The sequence below is a fragment of the Thamnophis elegans genome, chromosome 14 (genome assembly GCF_009769535.1).
Source record: "Thamnophis elegans isolate rThaEle1 chromosome 14, rThaEle1.pri, whole genome shotgun sequence".
Classification (NCBI taxonomy): Eukaryota; Metazoa; Chordata; class Lepidosauria; order Squamata; family Colubridae; genus Thamnophis; species Thamnophis elegans.
Window position 1 is genome coordinate 18,832,927 of NC_045554.1, and position 17,933 is coordinate 18,850,859.

At 49.5% G+C, this 17,933-nt stretch overlaps 3 protein-coding genes across 4 annotated transcripts in view; 2 read left to right on the forward strand and 1 right to left on the reverse strand.

Annotated features, from left to right (window-relative positions):
* BRICD5 (BRICHOS domain containing 5) overlaps positions 1–6,565 on the forward strand; it is a 20,343-nt gene extending 13,778 nt beyond the window's left edge. Inside the window, exons 3-6 of the mRNA XM_032231040.1 lie at positions 329–481; positions 1,388–1,495; positions 3,661–3,814; positions 6,157–6,565. Of these exons, the coding sequence (XP_032086931.1) occupies positions 329–481; positions 1,388–1,495; positions 3,661–3,814; positions 6,157–6,251 (510 nt within the window). The 3' untranslated portion in view covers positions 6,252–6,565. The remainder of the gene's footprint in view (positions 1–328; positions 482–1,387; positions 1,496–3,660; positions 3,815–6,156) is intronic.
* Positions 6,433–14,768, reverse strand: MLST8 (MTOR associated protein, LST8 homolog). Of its 2 annotated transcripts, XM_032231258.1 has the most exons (9): positions 14,683–14,768; positions 14,373–14,511; positions 14,234–14,285; positions 12,627–12,789; positions 10,865–10,940; positions 10,622–10,774; positions 10,395–10,519; positions 8,960–9,123; positions 6,433–7,354 (listed from the first exon to the last, which is right to left on the reverse strand). In XM_032231258.1, exons 2-9 carry the CDS (start codon positions 14,499–14,501, stop codon positions 7,236–7,238), a joined length of 981 nt encoding a protein of 326 aa, XP_032087149.1. In that variant the 5' UTR covers positions 14,502–14,511; positions 14,683–14,768; the 3' UTR covers positions 6,433–7,235. The 2 variants fall into 2 exon arrangements, with proteins under 2 accessions (XP_032087149.1, XP_032087150.1); XM_032231259.1 differs by lacking the exon at positions 14,683–14,768 and having other exon boundaries at positions 14,373–14,674.
* Positions 14,769–15,175: 407 nt separating this feature from the next.
* LOC116518031 (hexosaminidase D-like) overlaps positions 15,176–17,933 on the forward strand; it is a 47,274-nt gene continuing 44,516 nt past the window's right edge. Inside the window, exon 1 of the mRNA XM_032231253.1 lies at positions 15,176–15,271. The gene's annotated coding sequence lies outside the window, so the exon portion shown is untranslated. The remainder of the gene's footprint in view (positions 15,272–17,933) is intronic.

A 17,933-nucleotide genomic window follows, 5' to 3' on the forward strand; every position in this document is an offset into this window, starting at 1 on the left:
GCTGGTTTCTATCTCCAAGGCTCAGGGATCAACTTGGGCCACGTTCAGACACTTTTTGGAGAAAGCAACAGCAAGCCAGTCCCATTTCCCTCTGATGTAAAACCGGGGTGAGCAACTATGGCCCCTTCATGACCTATGGACTTCAACCCCCAGAATTCTCAAGGCAGCATGGAGCTGATTTCCACAGGTCATAAAGGGGCCAGAGTTGCCCAGCCCTGTCCTAAAAGGACCTAGGAAGGGGCAGGGATGTGAGACTTACAAGAGGTGGGTGCTGGAAGGTCTGATGGAACTTGCCAAAGTCCTCACACTCTGTGTTGTGTCATTATAGCCACTTTCGCAAGTAATGCGACTAAACTTCCAGAATCGTCCGGGATCCTCGATGAACCAGTCTGTGGTGGTCAGCAAGGCCAAGAAAACCATCACCTACTACATCACAACTTCCAGTAACCAAACCACCGCCATCTTGTTTGATTGCAAGAATGTGAGCATGCACTGGGCTGCCTTTCAAAGTTAAAGGGGAGAACATGTGTCTATCTGGGGTTGTGTCCATTTCATAGGGATGTGAGGAGAGGGAAGAGGCATATTCTATCAACAGCTGGGTCTCTTCAGCAATTTTTAGGACCGGACAATGAGATGGGAAGGCAGATGCCCCATTCTGGCAGCAGGTGGCTGGGATTCTATGTTGGCAGACAGCTCTAGCAGGGGTCAATCAATTGCCTCTTGATGGCCCTGGGCTGCTGCTATCCCCTCCCCAGGAGGAAAACAAGGCTTGCTGCTCATTGGACCCCCCCGCTCTCTGAGACGGGAGCGAGTGTTGGGTGTTCCAGAGTTGAGATTCTTGTCTGACAGGCACACTCTGATTCCCCCAAACCCCAGAACCTGGGAGAATCCTGAAAGCCTTTTCCCGTTCCCCACATCCGCAGCGTATTTGAAGGACAGAGGTGCAGAGATCAGTTTCCAGTGGGGTTGCCTGGAAGGTCATTTATTGATGTAGAACATTGATATGGCCGCTTAACTCGGTCTCAGTGAGTCCAGGTGACTTCCAGAAATGAACCGTTCTTGTTCTGTTTCTTTGCTGGGGCAAGTGAACAGGTCTGGATGGCTCTTTGGCATGTGGGAAGGGCATCTCCCAAGCTTGGACTGAGGTCTGGTGTAACCCGGAGGGGGGGGGGCGGCTTTAATGCAGTGATCTCCAATCTTTCCAGCTTGTGTAGCTGGGGCAGTGGCAGTGAGTGGGAGGTGGAGAAGGGATGATTCTGCGCAAGTGGTAGGCATGCCCATACACCACTCATACAAATGGCATTTTGTTTGTACGTTCGCCTACCACTTGGGCAGCCGAGTTCCAGACAGGCTGTGGGCCTCATGCTTTGCCTGGTTCTCTGTATAGGGTTATGTCTGTTATAAGCTGTCGGGGCACAGCAATTGTTACCTGAAGAGGATGAATGCCCAGGATCAGGATGCTGCCCAAGCCTCCTTCAACCTATCAAAACACAAGGTGAGTGCCTGCAACAGCCTGGCCTAAGAAGAATCTCTCCAATTAATTTGTCCATCCATCCATCCATCCATCCATCCATCCCCTCCTTCTCTCTCTCAGCACGAGGGCTGCCTCTGTGGGGCAAGGCATCCTCTCTTGCCAGGCAGCTCTGGGTGCAGGAGGCAGCTAGTCTCCCAATCTCCAGCAGGCATCTCTGGGGCACTAAATAGGAGAAGGCTGGCATAGCCAAAGGGCATAAGGCAACCAGTTTCCTTCCTTAATTCATCACTCCATTAATCAGTTCCGACTCTCTTCAGTTGCTGAACTCTCTCTAGGCTGTGTGCAAAAAAACCACCATGAAAAACAGATATAATGGTGGAGAGATTTCGGATTAGCTGTCAAAGCAAGATGCCCTCCACTCACAGGAAGAGTTACATCTCCGAATGTCAGAAGTGTGTCTTTAGGATCAACGCCCGAAGCCCATGGTTGCGTCAGGGCTTTGTTTGCAAGCTACTGCCAGTAACCCAACCAGCTGGTGGTTTCAGTTTCCTCATTGTCTTTTCTGAGCTTGTGAGGCATTTTTAACTCTCTCCTGGACTTGCTGGCACTTGTTCTAAAACAAGGGTGTGCAACCTTGGCAACTTTTAAGACTTTAACCAGCATGGCTGGCTGGGGGATTCTGGGAGTTGAAGTCCAAGTCTTAAAAGTTGCTAAGGTTGGACACCCCTGCCCTAATGGAAAAGCAATAGATAACATTCGAGAGGTTGGCAACTCATGGCTAGCTTTGGGAGATTCCCGTCAGGTGAGCGGAAACAAAGCCACATTGTCTGAAAGGCTGCTGCCACTGGAAAAGTCAGAGCGAGGGGGCGTCAGGCCTGGAGGGCAGAGGTCCGATTTCTGGAAGACAGAGGGCTCTCTTTGCTGCAAATGTCAGAAGGAAGCTGGCTGGGCTCAGGTTTCTGCTCTGCCGGGTCAGGAGCTGCCGTTCCTCACCAATGCAGCTAAGACGCCTCCAGAGGCAGAGAGGGAAGAAGGGGGGATGCAGTGCACCTGTTCACATATCCCACCCCCTGGATATCCAGTTCAGGGTAGCCTTAGGGCCGGGGTGTTGAACTCAATTTCACTGAGGGCCGCATTAGGGCTGTGGTTGGCCGTGGGGGGGGGGGGCAGGCATGGTGAGTGTGGTGTGGTCAGCTTGACACCCCTCACTGGGCGTGGTTGACTGGGTGGCCATGTCCAGCATTGACGCCACTCCTCAAACTGCTGGCATATTTCCTCTTTGCAGTGTGTAGACTGGGCTGAAGTGACGTGGGATGGCCCCTTACATTTTCCAGATCCGACATTGCGGGCCGCATCCAGCCTGCAGGCCTTGAGTTTGACACCCCTGCTTTCGGGCCTCTCCCAAAGTGGCAGCCCCAGCCAAGGGGTCTCCAAAGTTAGCAAATTGAAGACTTCTAGACTTCAACTCCCAGAATTCACCAGCTAGCCATGCAAGTCTTCAATTTGCTAACTTTGGAGAGTCCTGAGTTAGAGGAACAGCAGCCTCTCGGTCCCTTGTGGCTGCAGTCTAGAAAGCACTCCCCGGGCAAATCTGGTCTTTAAATGCTTCTTTTGGGGAGAAGCAGCATGGAAACAGATTAACAGAGTTGGAAGGGAACTTATAGGTCTTTTAGTCCAACACCACCACCACCCCGGCTCAAGCAGGAGACCTTACACCATTTCTGACAAATTTGCAGTCTTTTCTTGAAAGTTTCCAGTGATGAAGTTCCCACAACGTCTGAGGGCAACTTCTGTTCCATGGGTTGATTGTTCTCACTGTCAGAAAATTTCTCCTTATTTCCAGGTTGAATCCCTCCTTGTTCCCGTTTCCATCCATTATTCCTTGTCCGGCCTTCAGGTGCTTGGGAAAATAACTTGACCCCTTCCTCTCCGGGGCGGTCCCTCAAATATTGGAAGACTGCTATTGTGTCTCTCCTGGTCCTTCTCTTCACTAGACTAACCATGCCCCTTCTTGAGGGATACCAGGCAGGTGGAGCGGGCATTTGGTACCCCAGTGCCTCTTCCGGGAAGCGCTTCCCACGGTTCAGCAGTCTGCAACGGGCGTCCTGGGACGCAGGGGTTGAGTGGGTCAGTCTGTTCCCTGAGCCATGCTGAGGTGCCCTCACCATCCTTCCTTTCTTTGCTAGGAGGACCCACTGCTGCTTCCCAACCACGGCTCCCAATACTACCGGGAATTCTTAGGGGTTGTGCCAGGGAGCTTGGTGCAGCCGGCGGAGGCAGGAGAGGCTGCCCGGGCTCTGTGCAAGCAGGTGCCCATCCGCTGGGTTAAGAAGAAAGATGGTAAGTTGATGGGCGCAGCTGTGCCAAAGCTCCCAGGGGGTCTCTGCTCCCTTTGAGTTGCAAGTTAAACTGAAATCCCCCTGGTGCCAATCAGATGTGCCAATGCTGGCATTTGTTGGGAGCTGCTGGCAGCAACATCTCGTGTCCAGAGGCTCCCTTTCTAACTCAGAAAGTGTAGTGAGGGTGGGCATCTGGCCTCCATCACTGGCACAGGCGGTGTGGTTGGGGCAAGGACGCACCTGTTGGAGCACAGCTAAGTTAGTTTAATTCATCTGAGGCAAACCTGGCAGAAGAGAGCACATCTGGCCTAGGGGTTAAGGCACCTGGCTACATAGAAACTGGAGTTCAAGTCCTGGCTCAAGGCACAGAGCCAGCTGGGTGACCTTGGGCCAGTCCCTCCCTCTCAGCCCTGGGAAGGAGGAAATGGCAAGTTAGAGTATTTTCTGAAGTATAAGATGCACCAAGATTTTGAAGAGGTAATTTTTTAAAAAAAGTTTTTGCACTCTGCAGACCTCCCAAACCCTCTGTATACCTCATTTTTTTGTGAAAAACAGGGCATGCAGAGAGTTTGAAAGGCGTGCAAAGGGTTTCTGGGGGCTGGAGGAGAATGAACAAAAAACAGCCAGTTTTTTGCGAACGTAGGCTTTGGGAGGCTTGTCGAGTGCTCCTGGGGGCTGGGGGGGGGGGCAAAACCGGGCAATAAATTGGCTGTTTTTCGCTCATTTCTGCCCTCTCCAGCCCCCAGGGGCACTTTGCAGTCCTCCCAAACTCTTTGCATGTCCATTTTTGCCAAGGAGCCGGGGTTTCAAGAGGCCAAAAATGCTATATTCAGTGTATAAGATGCACCCAGATTGTCACCCTCTTTTTTTTGGGGGGGGGGGGGAGAAGGAGCGTCATATCCTTCGAAAAATACAGTCCTTTTGAAAAACTTTGCGACAAAAACTGGAGGGACTTGAACAGGCAGTTGCCAGGAGTCAACAATGACTCAAAAGCGCACAAACTCACACAATACCAAGGAACAAACCTCTTTATACTTGGAGAACATTGCAGATATCAGTGAGCAGAAGGAAGGGGTCGAATCTAATCCAGAACCTCTGAACCTACCTGCACTCTGACTCCCACAGGAGTCAACATTATGTGGCTGACGGGGATCCCTCCTCCCAGGAAGGATGAAAGGTTAGCCTCACATGTGGCAGCAGCCGAAGTCAATAGCAGCAAAAGCTGAGATCTACAGCGGAGTCACCAATCCCGGGCTGCGGCCTGGCCCTGGGCTGTGGCCCATTCAGAATTGGGCCGTGCAAGCAGCAGGCGAGCGCCTGCATGCAGCTCCATTTGCGCAAGCAGCGGGAACTCAAGCACGCACTCGCCTACCACATGCATGGTGGCAAAGCTGGTAAGGTTGAGGACCACTGATTAGAGCAGGGGTGTCAAAGTCGATTTCATTGAGGGCCGCACCAGGGTTGTGTTTGACCTCAGGGGGCTGGGGGTGGGTGGGAGGGAGCATGGCCATGGTGGGCATGGCCAGCTCCACATTACTTGTGTTGGGAGTGCCTGTGGGGGCCTAAGTGCTCTTCCAGCTAAAAGGGGCTCCCAGGCTCCGTTTTTGGCTGTGCCGGCCTCCTACAACCCTCTGCCAGTGAAAATGGAGCTCCGTTTTTGCTAGCAGAGGCACTGTGGTCCAGTCCTTTGCTACTTCCAGGGCAGCCCCGTGGGCCAGATCTACTGTATTTTTCGGAGTATAAGATGCACCAAAATTTTGAAGAGGCAATTAAAAAAAAAAAGTTTTTGCACTCTGCAAACCTCCTCAAAACAGGCCTGTTTTTTGTCAAAAAAATGGAGGACCTTTTTTTTAGGAGACTTCCAGAGTGCTCTCGGGGGCTTGGGGGGGGGGGGAGAACAAGCAAAAAAGGCTCCTTTTTTGCTCATTTCTGCCCTCCTCAGCCCCCCAGGAGCACCCTGGAAGCCTCCTAAAGGCTCTGCACGGCCATTTTGGTGAAGGGGCGGGGTTTCAGGAGGCAAAAAATGCTACATTCAGTGTGTAAGACGCACCCAGATTTTCAGCCTCTTTTTTGAGGGAAAAAGATCTGTCTTATACTCTGAAAAATACGGTAGGTACCCCGTAGGCTGAATCTGGCCCCCAAGCCTTGAGTTTGACACCCCTGGATTAGAGGGTCTTAAAATCAAAATGAATTTTGGGGTTTTTTCCCCCTCCAGTTCCCGAAGACAAGCAACCGCCATTGCAGTTCTGCCCTGCTAACATTTATAGCTTATCCAAAGGACTCTGTTTCCCTCCCCCACACCCAAAAACCCACCTTTCTACAAACACTTTGTGCTCCTCACAGATCCTCCAAAGCAGCGGCTCATCTACCTCTGCATTGACATCTGCTTCCCAAACAACATCTGTGTCTCCATCTGTTTCTACTACCTTCCCGAGTGAAGGTCCAAAGAGACCAACATCCGCGGTCCGGCTCGGCTACCCTTGAACCCAATCAGGACCTGAAGTCAAATTCCCCCCTCCCCCCGTGCTTGACCCAAATCCTCCAGCCTCCCAAGAGAGCCTCCCACCTCCTCATTCAGGACTCTGGATCAGCCAGAAGGAAAACAACTCCACTACTTGGTCATCTTGATACATATATACATACATTTACGAAGTTTGTCGCTTTCAACTGTAACCTGTAAATAATTGTTTCTGATAGAAGTAGCTTAATGGTGAAGGTCAGATCCATACAAACATTATGTGAAAGAAAACCTTTTTTTTAAAAAAAAACACCCATCATGTATGGTACTCTTTGATTTGGGATGTGAGCATGTTCGGTTAGAGAGAGAAGTCGGCCTTCTTGGCTGACGAGGAGGCTTCCCCTTCCCTCCTTCTTCTAAGCCAGATGACCCAGCAGGGCTGCCTGGGGAAGGGAGGACCAGACTGAAGCCTGTCCCTCCTGCAAGGGGAAGGGCACCCTCTTCAATGGCAACCTTTCTCCCTTTGCCACCATGCTGGTTAGCAGGCAGAGCCCATAATTACTCTGGAGTCAGTGCCCGCTCTCAAATGAAGCCTGGGGGGAAAGGTTGGGGGAGGGGGGCAGAAAAAGGGGCTCAGGAAGGAGATCCAGCTTACCCCAGACTCAGGGCACAAGAGGCTCTTCCTAGAGGCAGCCAAGAGTAGGATACCCGTCATCGCCCTGCTTCAAAGCCTTCTCTGCCAGCTCCATGCTGGTTTTAAGAAGGTGCTACAAATGGGGAGCACAAGGGGCCCCAGCCACACTTGCTAACTAAACCAAAGGGCAGGGAGTGCAGCCTCAGCCGAGTTCAGCCAGCTCCACTCCCTCGGCAGAAAGAAGCAGTGGCTAATGGGGCCCAGCAGGAATCCTTTCCTTTGTCCAGAAGGCAGCCCGGCGGGTGAAGAGGTGCCGTCCCAGCTTGCTCCTCAGCCCAAGACGCTGTCGTTGAAAGCCAGGCAGACAACCGCCTTCTGATGCCCGCTGTATTCTCTCTTGATCTCCCCCGTCTCCACACACCAGAGCCTGGCCAAGTTGTCTGATGAGGCTGCAGGGGGAAAAAGAGAGTTCAGAGGAGTGGCACCCAGAAAGGAGGGACAGATAGCCAAAGGCTGACCGTTTCTCTAAAACAGAAACAAACTTGGCAATTTTAAGACTTGTGGACTTCAACTCCCAGAATTCCCCAGCCAGCAAAGGTTTAAAACAATGTTTCTCAAACGTTGCCTCTTCAAGACACGTGGACTTCAACTGCCAGAATTCCTCATTTTGCTCATTTCCCCCCTCCCTTTTAGAAGTCCACCTACACTGGGTATTCTGTCTTCAAGTAACCACATTTGAAAAACACTAGTTTGAGACTTGTGGACTTCAACTCCCAGAATTCCCCAGCCAGATTTGCTGGCTCAGGAATTCTGGGAGTTGAAGTCCACAAGTCTTAAAGTTGCCAAGTTTGGAGACCCCTGCTCTAGAAGGGTCCAACCCTTGCTAAGAATTCATTTTGGAAGACCCCCACAGAAAACAGGACCAGGTCACGTGTTGAGAGCATGAGGGAACTCCGTGGGCCCAGCCTTTGGACATCCATGACCATCGGGGGCACAAGATGGCAGCCCCTTTAGTTGTCAAAGGGGCGTCCCGCAAAAGGCAAAGACCCCTCCCCAGTGTATTGGGTGCAGAAGAATATGTTTCCTAATGGTACAAACAGCACAAGAGGGTGGAAGTGGCCCCAGGATGGACAAGGCCTCCACTTCACTGAATGGGTTCAAGCAGAGACCGAACAATCTGCCTGCACTGATTCCGTGTGGATTTATGCACAGAGCAGGGGGTGGGCTCTACAGCCTCAAGGACAGAGAGGCCTTCAAACTTGGCAACTTTAAGACTTGTGGACTTCAACTCCCAGAATTCTCCAGCCAGCAGAGCTTAAGTCTTAAACTTGCCAGGTTTGGGGACCTCTGCTCGAGGGCCTCTCCAACTCCAGGACCTTAGGCTTTAAAAGAACATCACAAAGCCCGAGAGAGCAGTTCATGGCTTGCCTCTACAACAGGGGCTGGCCAGTGAATGGGTCCTTCTTTCCTTTTGCAGAATATGGGATAATGTAGGGACTCCTCGACTTACAACCGTTCGTTTAGTGACTATTTGAAGTTACAGCAACATTGAAAAAGGTGACTTATGACCATTTGTTACACTTATGACTGTTGTGGCATCCCCATGGTCGCATGATTGAAATTCAGGCACTTGGCAAACTGACTCACATTCATGACGGTCACAGTGTCCCGGTGTGTGTGTGAGATGTGATTCCCCTTTTGTGATCTTCGGACAAGTAAAGCCAGATAAACTTAACAACCGTGTTACTAATCTGACAACTGTAGTGATTCACTCAACAATGGTGGCAAGGAAAGTCATAAAATGGGGCAAGAGTCACTTAAGTACTGTCTCACTAGACAACAGATTTTGAGCTCCATTGTGGTCATAAGTTGAGAACTATTTGTACTGCTCTACGGAGAACAGATGTGTTCAAAACGCTACTGAAGTGGCATCTGTGTTTTATATTTTGGGCAAAAGGGGAAAGGAAGAGATGCATCCACTCTTCCTTGCTCCAGGATGGCCGCCCCAGAGCAGCTTCTTTCCCAGGTGGGCCTATGGGCTCCACCCCTCTCACCTGTGACAATGTACTGCGAATCCCCCGAAAAGGCACAGTCCCACATCCAGCCACGGGAAGTCTCCCCGGGGTTGTTGCTCTTGATGCTCAGCTCCGTCATCAGCGAGAAGTTGGAGGTCCTCCATATTTTGCACGTCTGGTCAGCAGAGCAAGTGGCCAAAAGCCTGGAGAAAGGAGAGAAAGCAAACCAGCTGAAAGCAGGAGCCTGGCAGATCCGGCCCATTACTCCAAATCGGAGCAGGTTAGCGCCTTTTCTGGCCTTATCTGAGGAAGTGGGAACCAACTAAAGATGGTTCAAAATGGCCCCCAGGGGCCTCAAGACTGGACAGATCAAGAATTGGCAAAGAAGATGAAAGGAGTGGCTGGATCAGGCCTGATTAATCAGGCCCCCAAATTCAGGGTAGATCTTGGTCTCCTAATATGGGCAAGGCTTAGCGGGGTCTTAACTATCTCTTTTGGAAGGACCTGCCCCATGTCCCTGACCCCATCTCTCGGCCACCTTGTTTACCACTTGAGCCTGAACTGGACAGGGCAGGAAAGAGGGACTCTCTGCTCCCCATCCAGTGTTGTGGCCTGCCAGCAGCCAGAAGAGCTGGCAGCAGATTCGGACAGTGAGGAGGTTGGGAAGGAAGATGGGCCAGTCCTGGAGTCTGGGAAAGGCTCTGATGAGGGCTCTGCGTCGGAGGCAGAGAGGGGACCAGAGCCATATGCCAGTTATCAGCTGCCTTCAGAGTCAGACAGCAGTGAGGCAGAAGAATAGCTGGAGCCTGTTCCCAGTGTGTGCATGCGCAGAGTTGCCAGACGAAGGGAACAGCTAAAGAACAGGGGTCGACTTGGGAGTAAGGCCACAGGTGGAGGATGAATGGCCCCTCCCAGAGGAAAGAAAAGAGGAGCAAAAGGGGAGGGGAGTTTTCAGGAGACAATTAGTTTGCTTAATTGGTTCGTGACTCTCCGAGACTCCTTGCCAAGTTCTGCAGATATCGGCCTGGCAGCTCTCCAAGCCAGATAAGGTCTGTGATTGTAAATCCACCTTCGAAAGACTTTGTTGGATGTGAATGAGCGAAATTCACAGTTAATTAATAAAAGGGTTTTTTGTCGGGACCAGGAGTTTGTTTCATTCTCTCGGGAAGCCTCGGTCAGAACACCCAGTTATGACTGGGCTTGAGTTCCAGATCAGCTTTTACAAACATTCTTCCAAGTCTGAAGTGCATCAGAGGTTGGACAGAGCATGTCAGGAGACGCAGGCCCACTATAAGAGGGAAATGCCACCCAGTCATGACCATAGCTCAGCCCACATGTTGCATGTCAACTCTCTTCCTCTTGCCCGAAGTCAGCTTGGTCTGCCAGGGCCAACATTTCTCCTACCCTTCCCCAAGAGGGAAGATCCCTGCTTTTCCAGGGCCAAGAAAACAGAGCAATCTCACCAATTACTCACGTGGAGTCCGGGCTGAATTTGCACTGGAGTGCATAGCGGTTGTGCGCAGGGATCTTGGTCTTAGGGATGAGCTGGGTGACCTCATCTCCAATGCCCCCCGTGAGATTCCAGACGTAACAGTTGCCCTGCAAAAGGAGAGATGAGTGAAAGCACCTGGTCCGCTGCCTCTATGCCACGGCGAAGACTAACCGAGGAACTCAAGTTATTCCAGCCCAGGCTGTCCTTACCGAACTGTTTACCGCAGCCATGTAGCTGGCATCTGGATCAATATGTACCGCGTTGACCGAGACCTCTGGCTCTGGAATGAGCTGCTCATTGTGGTCCGTTTTCAGGTCCCAGATGTGGATAGCGCCACTCTGGTCTCCGACAATGAGCTCAGCCTGGGAGGAAACAAACCAGGGGAGATTTTGGTCCTTCCTGCACCCTCTTCCCCCACGCAACACAAGAGCAGGGGACCCCGCCTCAGGTACCTGATTGGGATGCAAGCAGACGCAGTTGATGGGCGCATTCACCTGGAAAATGCGCTGGCACTGAAGATTGCGTGACCTAGGAAGACACAAACAACATGATGGGGGTGAGCTAAGGCAGTGTTTTTCAACCTTTTTTGTGCAAAGGCACACTTTTTTCATGAAAAAATCACGAGGCACACCACCATTAGAAAATGTTAAAAAATTTTAACTCTGTGCCTATATTGACTATATATGAAGTGTTTTTCCCACGGCACACCTTACACTATGTCACGGCACACTAGTGTGCCACGGCACAGTGGTTGAAAAACACTGAGCTAAGGGACTGCTGGGACTTCTTACACTCCAGGGACCTTCCAAAGAGTCTAACAGCGATGGCCATGATGCTGTTGAAGACTGCTCTGGCATAGCCATCCCTGCTTTCCTTAAATGGCCGGGTTTCTTAAAGGTTAATCACTGGGCCTTCTCTTCCACAACAGGTTGCGAGAAGTGGTGAAATTCAATTTTTTTTACTACTGGTTCTGCGGGCATGGCAGGGGAAGGATACTGCAAAATCTCTATTCCCGCCCCATTCTGGAGCCAGCCAAAGGTGGCATTTGCCAGTTCTCCAAACTACTCAAAATTTCCACTACTGGTTCTCTGAACTAGTCAAAATATCCCTTATCGGTTCTCTAGAACCTGTCAAAACCTGCTGGATTTCACCCCTGGTTGGGCATCAGGTCAGGAGAGACGTTTTCAGCTGCAGATGCTGGATGGCAAATGTTTTTGTCAGAAAAAGTACAGGCATCTTTAAGAAGGGTGTCCAACCTTGGCTATTTTAAGACTTGTAGACTTCAACTCACAGAATTCACCCTTACTTTAGTTGCTTGTGCTTCAGCAGGGTATCTGCCCTCTCTGGGAAAACCTCGAAGCATTCAGGCCCTCAGAATTCCCAAGGCGTATTTTTCAGTCCTACAAGGAGCAGGGCTTACTCACTGGCTTCCTTCCCTCTTCATCCCTTCACTTTCCCTTTCTATGTAAGGCAAAACCATAAAGCAGCAAACTTCAGGAAGGCACTTTGGAGAAAAGATGAAACTTCACCAAAACTCATACTGAGGTGCCTCCGATACAGATTCTGCTCACAGGAGAAAAAACCACAAACTCAGATTCAGCACCCACGAGGAACAATCATTTTGGTGTTGACTCTTTAATATCACGCTAAGAAACTCAGAGTTTTGGAGCAGCTTCTCACTCCACCGGTTTCAAAGCTGCCCAGCTTCCCCTTCAGACTCTCTTGCTAACGATGGGATGCACAGGCCGGCCTGGTGGGCACCCCCAACTCAAGCTGAAACTATATCTATGCGGGCACTCAGCGCCTTGTGATGTCCACAGTGCCCTTGGTGGGCTGCAATTGTCCTCTGTAAATTGTAAGAATGATCCACCTTTAACAAGGGAGCAAAATCTTACAAGATCTCTCTCCACACACACGTAAGATGCCATGAAATCTGAGGCGTTTGATTTTCTAAATCAGGGGTCTCCAACCTTGGCAACTTCAAGCTTGAAGTTGAAGTCCTCCAGGCTTAAAGTTGCCAAGGTTGGAGACTCCTGTTCTAAAACAACATTTGGTCAGCTCCTTTCCCCACTTTGTTCAATGTGCAAAGGTGCCCATTGCATGGGCAAAATGAACATCTGATTCCTCCTCGGTTGCCCCCTTTCTATGTCTACCTATTTGGGGCCTGTCTTGGGCTTGCCCTGTAAGGTATGAGGTCAACCCTAAAAATCCCACCGGAGGTCCCAGATGCGAGCCATGCAGTCTTCGCCCCCCGTGTACATCCACCGTCCGTCTTCATGGAAGCCAACCGAGGTGATGTTCTTGCTCACCCCATCGTAGTTGATCACCGGGTTGGGGTTATTGGAGTTCAGGTCATACATACGGATGTGCTGGTAACCTGGACAAGGGACACCAACTAATTCATAAAGAAGTCAAAGCAACAAAACAGTTTCAGGCAGAGAGAAATAGCACTAGCTAGGTGTCAAGTATGCCTCCCTCACGGTACCTATTCCCCAAACTGTATAATACTCTGAGTCTTCCTTGTCCCTTAACTCCAAGGTGAATTTATCCATTTCTGTGCAATTGAGAATTGTTTGAATGCTGATTCAAAAGGCTGTATAATTACTTTATATTACGTATGTTTCATTTTTTTTCCTTGTTGTGTTTTTCTTTCTGTTTTTAAAGGTAAAAATGTTTAATAAAATAATAATGTTGGATACATGGGAAAGAATCTGGGTAAGAAATGTGAAATTTACACAAGCTCAAAATCTGAGAGAAAATTTTTACAAGATGTTCTATAGATGGCATTTAGATCCTAAAAAGTTGGCTTCTATGTATCCGAATGTACAGCCTAAATGTTGGAGGTGTGGTTCTCTCGATGCTACATATTACAATATATGGTGGACCTGCCAAAAGGTTAAGGCATTCTGGATAAAAATATGGTGGGTTATGCAAAATATTTTTAAAAGAAGGATAAAGTTTACTCCTCAGTTATTTTTACTAGGTATATGTAATGACTTTACAGTGGTGGAGACTAACTTGATTCTGCACCTAATAACGGCAGCAAGACTGTTGGTGGCGCAATACTGGAAGAAGGAAGACTTGCCTACAATCCAAGAATGGACATTGAAAGTGACAAACTTAGCCGAGATGGCTAAAATATTGGCATATCTTAAAGATCACTCAAATGAGATATATAAACGAGACTGGAAAAAATGGATTGACTATATACAAAATAAATACGGGACCAAGAAATTCCAGTTAGCCTATGCTTAAGATCAGAAATGATTTAAATTGTTTAAAGTTAGTTCAGTAAGAAGAAGCTAAGGTCAATGCAGAATGTCATTAATTTCTTTATTTCTTTTTCCCCCCCTTCAATAGATTTTAGACTGTGTTTGTTAAAAATCCATACCATGTATGGGTTCTGGGAAGTCGGGGGGGGGTGGGTGGGGAGGAGGGGGGTAGGGGGGTAGGGAGGGAGGGGCACACACACACAAAAAAATTGTACTTCGATGTTTTAATGATTGACGAATGATGAAATATTTGTGTTTTAAAAGAAATAAAAACATTTTTTTAAAAAAAGAATCTTTTGAGTTATCCAACAGTCAGTCTTGCATGGCATCCCTTTTCCAACATTGTGCCAGCACTATTCTCGCTACTGAAATTATGTGCAAAATTAAATATTTTAAAAGCATCGATTTTTATGCACCCTGCGCCCAAGCCACTCACCCTCAACTATTGCCCCCGGCCCACCGGTCGCAAAGCCTGAGGAAGCTCCCCAGAAAAGCCAGCCAAGCCCTGAGCATCTCTCCAGGGCTCCCAGCCCCCTTTTCCTCCCTTACCTGCCGCGGCCACCATGGTGCGGTCCGGCGTGATCTCCAGGGCGTTGACCTGCTGCGGGCGGCGTTAAGGAAGCCGGCTGGGACCCGGCCGAGACTCCCACCCCGACCCTCGACCCCCCAGAGGCGCCCCAAAGGATACGGAGTCCTGGTGCTGGACGGTGCGCGTGCAGATGCCGCTGTGCGCCTGCCAGAAGCGCACCGTGTGGTCGTAGCCGGCCGTGGCCAGGATGACCGGGTCGCTGCCCACCGTGCCCTGCGCGGGGTTCATGCCGGCGGCCCTGCGGGGAGGGGGAGGAGGAGGGGAGGGGCGGTGGGCGCTGGTTAGGGGAGACTTCACCACCACCACTCGGCCGGGCTCCTGCAGGCGGCCCACCTGGCAGGGACGTTGTGGACAGAGAGCAGCAGGAGGACGCCCCCCCCCTTCCGTATCCCTCTGCAGGTCAGCTCACCTGCAGCGCTCCGGTAGCAGCCCCGCGCATGCGCTAGCCGTGTTTGGCCAGGAGTCAGCATCAAACTCGGGTTACGGGCGTCCCTCCTCTACGCATGCGCACGGAGCCCCTTTCCGTGTCAAACTCGAGCCGCGGCGGCCGTTTTTAGGACATAGACTCCCAATTTCGTCTCATCGACTTTCGGGTTTCTTTCCACAATTATTTTGATTTTTTTCCGAGGCCTGCCTGCTCCCCCCTTTCAACCAGCGGCCTTCTGGAAGCTCCCTTGGAAGGGCGAGTTTGGAGCACGTTAGGATTGACTCCAGGGCGCTTCAGCGCTGGGTGGAGAACCGGTCGAGGGGCGGTGTGAGGCAACCCTCCAATGGAGCCATAGCAGGACGCTTTTCTGACTTCAGGTTCAGCACCTCGTGAGAACCCAGCCATCATTCCTCGACACTGCCGGCCCGGTTTAACGCGACCCACTTTTACGTCTTTTTCACCAGGAGCTCATGGCCAACTGACAGGGCGACAGGTGGCCTCCTCTGCACTGTTCGTAACTCTACCGCCTTTCTTCCCCGCAGAAGAGTGCCCTCTGGCGAGGCGGCACAAGGTAAGCGCGCGATTGGCTTTCGGCCGTGACTGGGCGGGGCCTCGCAGATCGTCTGGACCAGGGTTTCTCGGAGGTGGGCGGGGTTCCATTCCCTGCCTGCTGGATGAGGAATTCTGGGAGTTGAAGTTCACCATCTTCATGTGGCCAAAGTTGACAGCCACTCTCCAACTCTCTCGCTACCTTTTTCGGTGCACTGAATGGCCATCCATCCTCTGTTGAATCCCCCTATTGCGAAATTAGGCCTACCACTTGCTGTGGCAACTCTGTCCCAGGCTTCTAAACTTGGCAACTTTAAGACTTCTTTTTTTATAAAAAGTTTTTTTATTAGATAAACATTAAAAACATTGGACGTAATGTGACATTTCTGGTATAAATGTTTCCATATAGCGATTAGATCTTAAACAATTACAGGGGGGTAAGGGAAGAAGAAAGGGAAAGAAAGAAAATAGAGGAGGGAGGAAAGAAAGGGAAAATAAGGTGGTGCTACAACAAGTGGAAGGGATGGTAAAGAAAGCAACCCAATCTGTATTTAACCTATTAAATGGAGTAACAAATGCATAAGAATGACAAATGTAAAGAATAATAATTATGTGAATGTATGCTTACAATGGTATGTAAGACAACAACAAATAAAAAAATTCTATCAGTAACAATTACATTTTATGTCCATTAAATAGGTATGTGTAGTCAGTCAGATTACCTGTCCATTAATCCTTTTTTTCTATACTTACTAATTATACAAATACACATCCAATTCACACATTCTTAATACCATATTTTCCAATTCTTGCCTGTCTTTTTCTGTCCCTTTCCCCCTCATTTTGAGGGCCTTTTCGCCTCATTTCTAACCATCGGTACCATTTGTCCCAGTTTTCGGGATACTCTGTCTCATCTTTGTCTTTGAGCTCTAGAGTCAGCCTGTCCATCTCTGTGCACATCAGTATCTTATTTATTATTTCTTGTTCCGAGGGGAACTTTAAGACTTGAATGCATAAATGAGCTACAAGGGACCTTGGAGGTCTTCTAGTCCAGCCCCCTGTTGGACCTGGCTTCCACAGGTGCTGAGAAACAGCTCTTCTGGCTTCTCCCAGACTACCAAAGCCTCTAACTGTTCTCAGGATCTTTCCTTCCAGGCTGCTCATTGCTCTCCTGGGTCTCCTCTGGCTGTCTGTAGTTTGTCACTGTCCTTCCTGGATGGCAAGACTCAGAAGTGGGTAGTGCGCAGGGCTGTCTTAAAGCATGGGCCTGATGGGCACTTACCTGTGGGCCCCAGGAGCATAGGGGACCCATACTCATGAAGAATATGTTAACTCTTCAATCCATCTTGTATCATACAAACACTGTAACGTATTTATTACATTTTACTGCATTTTTATTCCTATGAAGTAGTTGTCATAAGGGCCCCAGTATCAAGCTTTGTCCAGGGTCCATAATGCTGTTAAGACAGCCCTAGGCAGTGGTTTAAGGTCTGCTATCACATTTGCCTTGTGTTGGACTTCAGTGTGTGTTTTGTCCCTTGATCGTCCCAGCCATGCAGTCTGGATCCTTGGGATGTTGTGGCCAAGATGACCTCTTATCCTCTTAATCGTAACTCACTCACCTTTGCTTGGTGGGGATTAAACATCTTGATCAGCAAAGTTTCTCAGTCCTCTGAAAGTAATCAGAGAATGTTCACCTTGTAATCAACTCATGCAGCAGTTTGTTAATAACATTCAGAGTATTGGGATGGAAAATACCTTGAGATCATCTAGATAAAACAATCCTTTCTTGTAATGTACTGGCATAATTGACCATCCAGCCTCCAACTGAGGACCACCTGAGAACTTACTCTATGTTCTAAGTCTGACCAGCGCAGAATAGCAAGAAGCAACTCTATACTTCTTTTGATGTGGTCAAGGATCACAGGTTAAATGTTTATTTTGCAGTTGAATCCCTCGTTTGGCTCCAATGTACCTTGGGATTCAGAATGATATCCAGATCTTTTCCACATGCAGTCTATCCAGTGCAGTCACTTCAACAGGCAAATGCCTTTGTTTTTTTTAAAATTATCTATCTATCTATCTATCTATCTATCTATCTATCTATCTATCTATCTATCTATCTATCTATCTATCTATCTATTAAATTTATATCCTGTCCAAATGACCATCTCATTGCCATGCGATGCTGGGTAATATTTTTCCTACACAAATAGAGAGCTGCAGCTTTGTCATTGTGGAGCTGTGTCTTGCAGCTACTCTACATTATTCCAACTTTCTGGGTTTTCTGGAATCTTGTTATGGTCCTCCAAGGTGTTTGTCCTCCTTCCTATTTCCTAGATTGGAGCCACTGAGTGCTTTCATCCACCTTCACACAGCCTGTGACCTATAACTAGCTCTGAACAGCAAGGAGGGAAAACATGAAAACCAGAGGTGGCATTCAGCAGGTTCTGACCAGTTCTGGAGAACCGGTAGCGGAAATTTTGAATAGTTCGGTAAATACCACCTCTGGCTGGCCCCAACCCCATCTATTCTCTGCTCCCGAGTCCCAGCTGATCAGGAGGGAAGGGGGATTTTACAGTATCCTTCCCCTGCCAGGCTCACCAAGCCACAGCCACAGAACTGGTAGTAAATATTTTTGAATCCCACAACTGGAATGGCCCTCTTTGCATGCATACATTACC